Source organism: Nicotiana tomentosiformis, chromosome 5 (assembly GCF_000390325.3).
Source record: "Nicotiana tomentosiformis chromosome 5, ASM39032v3, whole genome shotgun sequence".
In the NCBI taxonomy this organism is placed as follows: domain Eukaryota; kingdom Viridiplantae; phylum Streptophyta; class Magnoliopsida; order Solanales; family Solanaceae; genus Nicotiana; species Nicotiana tomentosiformis.
In genome coordinates, this window is record NC_090816.1 from 9,662,914 (window position 1) to 9,673,671 (window position 10,758).

General features: G+C 32.0%; 2 protein-coding genes across 2 annotated transcripts; both read left to right on the forward strand.

Annotated features, from left to right (window-relative positions):
* Window positions 1-600: 600 nt before the first annotated feature.
* On the forward strand, window positions 601-1,767 carry LOC104115083 (thaumatin-like protein). Its single transcript, XM_009625657.4, has 2 exons — window positions 601-791; window positions 902-1,767. The coding sequence occupies exons 1-2, from the start codon at window positions 731-733 to the stop codon at window positions 1,573-1,575; spliced, it is 735 nt and encodes a 244-aa protein (XP_009623952.1). The 5' UTR covers window positions 601-730; the 3' UTR covers window positions 1,576-1,767.
* Window positions 1,768-7,063: 5,296 nt separating this feature from the next.
* LOC104115081 (glycerol-3-phosphate acyltransferase 5-like) lies at window positions 7,064-9,440 on the forward strand. Its single transcript, XM_009625656.3, has 2 exons — window positions 7,064-7,800; window positions 8,344-9,440. Exons 1-2 carry the CDS (start codon window positions 7,264-7,266, stop codon window positions 9,295-9,297), a joined length of 1,491 nt encoding a protein of 496 aa, XP_009623951.1. The 5' UTR covers window positions 7,064-7,263; the 3' UTR covers window positions 9,298-9,440.
* The last annotated feature ends 1,318 nt before the right edge of the window (window positions 9,441-10,758 follow it).

Below are 10,758 nucleotides of genomic sequence, written 5' to 3' on the forward strand. Positions count from 1 at the left end.
TTACACTCATTAAAAATTTAAAAAGTAAGAGGTGTCATTGGATTTCTTTGAAAATTAATCACCTTTTTTCAGTGGATGACCTAGCAAGAAGATTTTTAAGAATTTAATTTTCTAAACTTTTTCACTAAACTAAGTGGAAAAATTAGCTAAATCATTTCCATCCATATCCTTAACAGATTTAATTTTAATGTGTTTGCCAGCTTTGAACCAGATAAAATAAATAAGGGCAGTCTGATGCACATGGTATTGCGGTTCACGCAGGGTCAGGGTAAGGGTTGTACCCCAAAGGTGTGATGTAAACATTCTACCCTGCTTCCACGGCTCGAATCCGTGACTTGTACGCCAGACAAAGATAACTTTATCGTTGATTTAAGGCTCCTTGGATAAATAAATAGATTTAAAAAAATAAGCAAAGCAAAGTAGACATGATCATGATAGATTATACTGTAAAGATATAAATAACGAACAAACATGAATTTAATTATTGCTAAATATCTATAAAAGACCAGAGAAAATTATCATATTTTGCCCAGAAAATGTGGAACATGGAGAAAATGCATATAGAGTACCTCCCCTCAACTGCTACCACCTCTTCTACATGACCTATGCAGTTTTTTTCATAAATAACAAAGAGTTTTTCACACGTTAGAACTTATTTTTTCTCCCTTTACATAGTCACCTTTTGCTTACTTTCTCACTTTGTCAAATCAAGAATAAAATTCAGAAGAATATGAGAACTTATTCACATCTCTTGCTCTTCCTATGTTTGTCCTTTTATCTATCTTTTTCAAGTAATAATTCTCTCCCTATGTCTTTTCAATGCTTTTAAAGCTTTCCATAGGTAAGAATTTATCAAAATATTTAGACAAGTTTTCTAATGTTGTTTATGTTAAATATGCAGATGGAACTCAACTAATTATAGTGAACAATTGCAAAGAAAGCATATGGCCTGGAATTCTTGCAACAGCAGGACACGAGACGCCGAGCAACGGCGGATTCCATCTCAACATTGGCCAACAAGTAACACTTGAAATTCCTGAGCTATGGTCGGGAAGAATATGGGGTAGACAAGGTTGTTGTTTCGACGAAAATGGTAAAGGATCGTGCCAAACGGGGGATTGTTCCGGCCTTCTGAAATGTTCAGGGGCCGGAGGAATCCCCCCTGCAACGCTCGTTGAGATGACATTAGGAACTACAACTAATACAAGACATTATTATGATGTTAGTTTAGTTGATGGATTTAATATTCCTGTTTCTATGATTCCGATTGGTGGTATTGCTGGTTGTGGTGTTGCTGCTTGTGAAACTGATCTGAATCAATGTTGTCCTGAATATTTAGCAGTAAAGAGCAAAGGTAAAGTTGTTGGATGTAAAAGTGCTTGTCTTGCTACGAACTCTCCAAAATACTGCTGCACCGGAGAATTTGGTAACAAGAACACTTGCAAACCAACAGCGTTTTCGCGACTTTTTAAGACTATTTGCCCCAGGGCTTATAGCTATGCTTTTGATGAATCTACTGGACTTAAGAATTGTAAGGCGCCTCGGTATCTCATTACCTTTTGTCCTCCCAATTAATGGATCGAGCATCTCTATTGTCGCGGTTACTTACTGTTAAGAAAATAGACTTTGGGCCTAACATGTACGTTCAAGTGTTTGTTCGGTGTTAATTCAGTGTATGTAATTTCGTATATTTTTCTTATTAGTCTGTGTATTCTGTGTTTTACCAACAAATAATTCTGAATCAATATTTACACTGATGGCTAATGATATCTGATGTTTCCAATTTTTATCTAATATGTCATGCATTAACCCATTGGCTTATTGTCTATTTCTCTTTTCCTAATCCGAAGGCTATAAGTGGCTTATAACAATGACTAAAGGTTTTACCAAATGAAATTTAATTCTAAAACTAGGTTAGTTAATAATAAAAAGTAGATAGTACTTTTATTCTTTTCCCTAGTGCAGCTGGTCGTCCTGGACTTGAACCAAAGACCTCGATCAAGAAGTAAATTAGTTTGTCATAAAAGATCGCTGCCTACGTTCACGGAGTTGTAGAAAGAAGCAAAAATTTCTAACTTCTCTTTAGAAGCACTAACTTAATTTTTCAGAACAAAAATATTTTTACTTAAATTTATAGTATTTATCAAATTATCTATTTATCACATACGCCTCGCATGCTCTATCTCTGAAAACTTTAATTCAAGTCTATCACAATAAATATTTAAGATCATTTATCTATTTAAATAATAGTGATTAATTGCAAAGTTAATCTTAGATACCCTTTTTTTTAAATTGGCTATTAGAACACTATTTGGAAAGATTTCCAAAGACAAATTGTTTCACTAATATTGAAAAAAAAACTTGTTAAATGATTTAGCCAAACATAAATTGCTACTTTTTCAAAGTACCACTTTTCAAAGATTGAAACTCCATTTGAGAAGAAGTCATTTCAAATAACAAATATTGGAAGTTTTGTCAAACGGGCCCTTAGGTTGGTTGGTAATCTTTAGTTGGGCATATTGTATTATAGTGAAAGAAGTGCACAAATAGTCATTCTTAGGGCTGCTATTTAGAGATTAACCAATACTTATATTGTCCTGAAAATTTGAACTATTTTTTTTAATTTTAGGACAATTCAGGACATTTGTGTCCGGAAAATTGAACTGAAAAACTTATATTCAGGACACATTGACTAATTCTTAAATAGTAATCATTTAAAATGGCTATTTGGTGTCATTTCAAGTTTTAACTTAATTACATAATCATATATAATTTACCAATTATATACAAATTAGTTTTAAATGAGTATCCCTTAATCATAGGCAATTAAATGGGTAATAACTGATACCACATCAATTTTTCCTTCTCTCTTCGTTGCTTTCTCTCTCTATCTCTCTCTTTCTGTGTGTTCTTTCATCCGCCCTAATTTTCTTCTTTCAATCTTCTCTGATTCTCTTCTCCTTTTTCATCTTTATCTTCTGCCTTATTCAAGGAATTGAATAATGCATTTCATTCGTTTAGTTATGGAGTTTAAAATTAGCAATTTTCTTTCTTGTTGCACACTTATTCGAATTGAAATTATAAATTCATAAAATTTAAGGGTGTTTGTCTCTCCACCATTGACAGTCATTAAAAAACTCAGAAGCTTTAATTCAAATTTGAGTTTTTAAAAATATTATTTGTTTGAATTTGGTGTTGTTGCAAAAAATTGGGAATATCCTTTGAAGTTTATATTTTAATTTTGAGAATTTTTGGTGAAGATTACAGTTGATTTTGACTGAATTTTCATATTAGAACTCGAAGAAAAAAAAAAGAATACAAGACATACAAAATACATATAAAATTGTATTAAAGTTGTATTATAGTTGTATGATGTTTGTATGAGTATTGTATTTAAATTGTATTCTGTTGAAGTTATATATTTTTTGTATGAATATTGTATGAAAGTTGTAAATAAGTTGTATATTATATAAAATTTAACATGATATGATTGATAGAGGGGCAACACCTGATTGTTGGAGTTACAATAAAATCTTAACTTTTCATGTGATCATAATGAAACTAACTTGGCCCTTAGGCTGATCTCAACATTGGAACGAAACAATCAGAAAACTAGGTAGGCCTACATATAATATCTTGCTTAAAATGCTTATTAGAGTGGGTAGATTTGGTAGAGTTGAGAATGTTTGGGAGAGCATGGAAGATAGGATCAGAGATTTTATCTTCAGTCTCGAACTTGATGGTTCTGAGAAAGTATGAAAATTGAAGAATAAGAAGAAGAAGAACACACCACATACAAATCAATACAAATACATTTTAAATATAATTTGTATGAAAGTTGTATGATATTATATAAAGCATATCAGATAAACTGTAACTTAAAATACATTTGAAGATATATTAAAATTGTATTTAAGTTGTATAAAAATTGTACTTAAGTTGTATATTATTATACTTATATTATATTTGTATGAATGTCGTATGAAAGTTATAAACAAGTTTGGCTATCACAGTTGACTCCCAGACCAAACCGATTGAAATTGAAGAGAAGTCAGTTTTGGATAAAAGCATGCGTGAGTAGGTTGAGGCAATCGAAGAGAAGTTTTGGCATGGTGGAGGCAACCATCGATGACGAGGTCATCAGAATCGTAAATGGAGGTTAAGGAAATGGGAATTACCTAAGAGAGAAAGTTGAGTACAAGTTTTGGGTAAATTCAGAGGAATCGAATTAGTGAGTTGAGTAGATTATCACCAAGTACGGTGAAGGTGCATCGAAGGATTTTTTTTTCTATGTATAATCTCTTTTGGATGAAAATCTATTTTAGGGCGATAATTGATGAAGGATTTTTACCTAGAAAATAAAACAAATTCCTTCAGAGGTGGGGGTGGATTCGAAAGGAACCAACGCTACCTTGTACACTTTTGTATGAGACTGTAGCTGCAACAACGATGTTGGTTTTAGGGTCGGGAAGAAGCATGGTAATTAAGGTAGTATTCAACAATTAGGAGTCTTTTAAGGGAATGTATATGAATTGTAAATAATATGTAGTTATAGCAGGTAAATAACAAACTTTAGAGAACTTCAGTAAATAAGTTTGTATTATGGTATAGGAATGAAAAATGGTATAGGAATGAAAAAATTCCATTGACCAATATGAGTAGCCCAAATGTAATTACATTTGTGTCTACGTTTATGTAGGCGCAGCATGGACTTCCGTTAAGCTTCACTTCAATTGAACTTTAACGTAGAATCTTAATAGTTTAGTTGATTGATTATCTAAATTTTAGCCTTGTTAAAAAAAATTTGTTTACTCGATTATTAAGAAAAAATTGGACTTTAACATAAACAACCACGTTGCCACCCTTCCCCCTCCACGCCCCCACATCGAAAAAAGTCAACTTCTTGTTTATCCCGTCCTTAAGTATGCATTTCATTATTTGGATTGAAGTTGAAAAAGAGTATACGAACATTTTTTTTATAATTTGGATCTTTACTCTAATATGCAGTAAATTATATTGAGCATTTATTGTTCCAAGCATAGCAAAATACCACTAAAATATAGAAACAGTTCAAAGCTTAGTCGAGTTTTTACTTATTGCTAAGTAAATCAATTCCCTTTGCTTTAAAGATGATAAGACTATGGTCCTATTAACATATTCCTCATGTCCAAAACTATGTCTCTTCAACTAGTGTAACAAATGCTTGTATCATAGAATAGCGTTTCTTTTATGAAATTCCTTTCTTCATATCTCATGTGACAAAGATTTTTTTAATTAAAAAAGAAAATCAAGCAGTCGCTATCTGAAACTCGATAGTTTGGCTAATTTAGATAGGGTAAAGTTTGTTCCTTACTAAAATATTTTTTATTTTTCATTGCTCGAACAAGAGTTTTTTAGTTAAAGATGAAGGAATCTCAATCATCCATTGAGATCTCGAATGATCATGCTGTCAATATTGTACCGAGTTTACTCAACTAGTGTGACGAATATTAAAATAGCATTATGTTACAATTCCCTCCGAAAAGCAAAGAGCATATCTTGAAAGGAAGAAAATTCCATAGGCAGTCCAATTATTATTTAAAAATCCAAAAAAGAAAACGGGGTGAGAAACAGTTGAGCTACCAGTATAGCTTCAGATTAGAAACTCATACTCGGTATGAATATTTGGTGGACGAACTTTCACTTTTTGACCTCTCATTAATTTACAGCTTTTTATTCTCCACAAATGAAATGAAAGTTTGTGCTTAATTAACTTCAAATTTAATAAGGTTGGATTTTCCAAATTCAAATTTTTCATAAACGGAAACTGCCGAGCAGCTATCAGTTGGTAATTTTTACACGAAAACACTACTTTAACTAGTGGTATTAAAACTCAGTTTAATGAATTCATTTAAGTCATAGTTAAGTGTGATATAATTAATCAAAGCACAATGTTTATCTACATGTGAAAGTTTAATTAGGTACAGCTATTTAGTTGCGTTGCAAAGCTGCTAGTCAACCATTTTCACATCCACTGTGTCTCCTTAAAGATAAAAATAAAAATAAAATGAGGAAAAAAAAAAATAAATAAATGCTAGTCTATTTAAAGCCAGAACCCTCAAAATATCTTGAAAGTCTAAGTTGGCATGAGCATTCCATTTGCGTCAGCTATCTATTACCAAAACTTGACACATGGGAGGGCCAAAATAAAATGATTATAATTTAAACACAACTTAATACATATATGTTTATGTTATCACATAAAATTTAACTTGAACATGATAATTTCACATATAATTCGTCATAGAAAATGTGTCTGATGCGGAAGACATTACTATAATAGAGCAGAAAGAAGTTTTGTAGTTAAATTGATTTCTCTTACCTTGCCCTATCATACGTTACCGCAGTTCTAGTGATAGAAAAGTTATGTGGAGGCAGTAACCCTAATATGCAGAGAGATGACTAATTTATAATATGGCTTAATCTTTAATTCGGAACGTCCGTCAAATAACAAATGGACGAGATTTGTCCATTATTCAATAATTAAATTATGGGTTTAACATAATATTGGCCACATAATAAGAAAAATCTTACATATAAAACAAAAGAATAATTTTAAAAAAAAAAGATAAAACGTGTAAGGAGCAATTTAATTATAGTCAAGATGACGAGAGAGTTGAATCAAAATCTTCCGTTTGTGAAACACAAATCCTACTGCTTCAATTGAAGCAACTAATTATTCAATAAATGATATAGAAACTTTCCACTTGGCACTAACAAATGGCCACAAATAATATGCCACTTGTATTATATAGTTTACTAATCCTGTCATCTATGCCTAAAAGTGATCCAAGTAACCTGATAATGAGGTGGATACATGGACCCCACTCTAATGACTCCCACAAATTATTTTTAAAAAATGTTAGTAGAAAAAATTAAAATAGTTGGTAGAGTTAAGTAACCAATCTTTGCATGTAAACGTGGCGTATAATCTTAATATTCCACATAAATATGTCCACCTTATAAAATTAATGCAAATTTAGCTTATAGCTAGCTGAATATAAATAAGGGTTTTCTATGCATTAAACGGTAGTTGTGAACAGATAAACGACCTCATTCTCTCATTAGAGCATAGTCAAAAAAACGTTCCCTTTACAAAAACATACAATCCTTATATTCACTACTCTTCTACTCAACCAAAACCATTTCTTGATTTCAAAGTTTCCTTACAAAAAATACAAATTAACACCAAAAAATTTGAAGATAATAATCAGAAAGTTAAAAATGGAATCTGTTATTTCTGAGTTCGAAGGAATTCTCTTGAAAAATCCTGATCCTTTTTGTTACTTCATGTTAATGGCTTTCGAGGCATCGGGGCTAATTCGATTTGCTCTATTGCTAATATTATGGCCGATAATTCGAGTTCTCGAGCTATGTGGAAAAGGGGATGTTGGATTAAAATTTACTATTTTTGTTGCCACAGCAGGAATAAGAATATCTGAGATTGAAGCAGTTGCTAGAGCTGTTTTACCTAAGTTTTATTTTGATGACATTAATATGGAGGCTTGGAAGATATTCAGCTCATTTGATAAGAGATTTGTGGTGACAAAAACTCCAAGAATTATGGTGGAGAGATTTGTGAAAGAACATTTACGAGCTGATAATGTTTTTGGTACTGAACTTGTTGTTAGCAAATCTGGATTTGCCACTGGATTTATTAAAGATGAGTTTGACTCGATTTCAGATCGGATTGCTGCATTATTTGGTGATGAACAACCTAGCTTAGGCCTTGGTTGTTCTAGATTCCTTTCTTTGTGCAAGGTACGTACAAAAATTCTAGTATAGTGGTAGTAAGTATATTTACCAAAAATTACTACTATATCTCAAACAGAATGATAAAAAATGTTTTTTTCTTTTAATGCCAGCATTGGTCATGTAATTAAATATAGGATTTAACTTATCTACACTAACAATAGAATAAATTTTTATACTAGTTGTTTGATTTAACCTATTATTGTAGGTTGCCCTACTTTATTCTTGCATTTACTAATTCATTTATTATGGGCACTTACCTTTTTTTTTTATTTTAGATAACTTGATTGTATAAAGTTTTTAACACTATTACATAGAAGTTAAACTTGTAAATATATTGTTAAAGGATTGATGTAACTTAATTATATAGGAGTATTATATACTAACAAGTTTCTTAATATGTTATAGCGCGTAATTTATCTTATTTTATAAATCAGTAATCTTGCATTACTTTTTTATGGATGGTTACCTAGTTAACTAATAATTGCACTAATAGTGAAAATATTCTTAATTACAAGTTAAACTTATTTTTAAAAATGTTGCATGTAACAGGAACAATCACAACCACCATTCTTGAGCAGCAAAAATGAGGACTACCACCACCTTATTATCAAGCCATTACCAGTAATTTTTCATGACGGTCGTCTTGTTATTCGTCCAACACCATTTTCATCACTAATAATCCTTCTATGGATTCCATTTGGCATTATATTGGCTATAATTCGAATTGTCATTGGCTTAATATTTCCATTTTGGATAGTTCCCTATTTAACTCCTTTATTTGGTGGAAAAATCATTGTTAAAGGAATACCACCACCATCGGCCTCAACAACAAACTCGGGCGTGCTATTCGTCTGCACACACCGAACTCTCATGGACCCTGTCGTCCTTTCCACCGTACTTCAACGTAAAATCCCAGCAGTAACTTACTCAATCTCCCGATTAACCGAAATTTTATCCCCAATACCAACAATCGGTTTGACAAGAATTCGAGACATAGACGCGCAAAAAATCAAACGTCAACTCGAAAAAGGAGATTTAGCTGTTTGTCCTGAAGGAACAACATGTAGGGAACCATTTTTATTAAGATTTAGTGCACTTTTTGCAGAATTAACCGATCGTATAGTGCCAGTGGCTATGAATTATAGGGTTGGTTTTTTTCATGCAACAACAGCTAGGGGATGGAAAGCAATGGACCCAATTTTCTTTTTTATGAATCCTAGACCAGTTTATGAGGTAACATTCTTGAATCAGTTGCCAATGGAAGCCACGTGTTCATCTGGGAAAAGTCCACATGATGTTGCAAATTATGTTCAAAGGATTTTGGCTGCAACATTAGGGTTTGAGTGTACAAATTTTACGAGGAAAGACAAGTACAGAATTCTTGCTGGTAATGATGGAATTGTATCACAAAATTCCAGCACTAATTATGGGATTAAAAAATTGGTAAGCACGTTTCTACATGTGGTGAGCACAAGAAAGAAGATGATTATGAGCTTGTTTTAGTGATATATTTTACTTTGTAACATTTAAGGTTTATTCTTTTAATTATTATTTTCACCGGAAGTGTTGAATAATGTACATTATTGCTACTGCTAGTGTAATTATTTTTACAATTTTCATTAAGAGAGAGATCTTGTTTTGTTTTACTTTTTGATCAATTGATGTTGCTATTTTCATTAATAAGTTTTTGTTCCCTATTTAATTCTTGCAATTTGATCTAATAATATAAGTCAAATTATAAAGTAGTCAACGAATTTATTACGTATCAACCACTACTAATATATGTATTCGACTTGGAAATTTCTTTTGTTTACGGTTTCCTTTTTTGTACTCGCACTGTAATATTTCGAGCACTGATAACAAGACACCATTGGTCCCTAAATATTTTATTTAAATCTCCTATAACAAAATATCATATAATTTATGAAACATATTATGAACCCGAATCCACAACACAAAGTAAACGAGTAAAATGATAAGTTTAATTCATAAACCCAAAGAGTCAATCATTACAATAATAGAAACTAGAACTAAGAAGGAGATTCACAGAAGAAGGATAGAGAGAGCGCACGGAGAACAAAAAGAAATAGTCCAGAGGAAGAAGCCATAAGAACCGAGACGAGAGGAGAACAAAGTTCTCAACAATACGCATAATCTCAAAATCACCGACCACTACTCTTTTAATAGAATAGTTCTTGGGCTCACTACTGAACCCAAATCCCAAATTAGCCTGACCTTATTGCTTGTTCTCGGCCCAATAGCTATTAGGGTAAAAAAAACTTATACTCAAAGGATAAACATAATAAAAATAGCACGGGCTAGCCAGTTTCGGACTGGTAATTGAAAAATAGTCAGTGTTTGCAAAGTCATTGAAAAATAGCCACTATTTTGCTGCAATACGGAAAGTTCCAGCATAATATACTCGAGATTTGTGCACATGTGTATGAACTTCCAGCATATTAGGCTGAAACTCCAATACGTGAAAAGTTCCAGCATAATATACTGGAGATTGGAGCACCTGTATATGAACTTCCAGCATATTATGCTGGATCGGTATATTATACTGGAACTCCAGTATATTATGCTGGAAGTCCAGTATATTATACTGGAACTCCAGTATAATATACTAGAGTTCCAGTATAATATACTGGAGTTCCAGTATACTTATGTTGGAACTCCAGTATAATATACTGGAATTCCAGTATATTATGCTGGAGTATTTTCCGGATTTTGAACAGTGTTTTCGTTCAGATTTATCTTTACATGAAAAGTAGCTAAATTTTGATTACTTTTGAAACTGTAACTATTTTTTAATCACGACTTGTAAATCTGGCTATTTTTGAATTTCTCCTATAAACGTACCTTATAATTCAGCTACTATTTCATAAAATATCGTCAAAATATTAGCTTCCTCGGTTTCTTGCTTTGTTCAAAACCTCACAAATCAAAATTGTCTGCTCATCA

Bases quoted from the DNA above. Each gene is read 5' to 3' on its own strand.
- LOC104115083 (XM_009625657.4), top strand. From the start codon at position 731: ATGAGAACTTATTCACATCTCTTGCTCTTCCTATGTTTGTCCTTTTAT. The intron at 792-901 runs GTAATAATTCTC...TTAAATATGCAG, and splicing joins CTTTTATCTATCTTTTTCAA to ATGGAACTCAACTAATTATA.
- LOC104115081 (XM_009625656.3), top strand. From the start codon at position 7,264: ATGGAATCTGTTATTTCTGAGTTCGAAGGAATTCTCTTGAAAAATCCT. The intron at 7,801-8,343 runs GTACGTACAAAA...TGCATGTAACAG, and splicing joins GATTCCTTTCTTTGTGCAAG to GAACAATCACAACCACCATT.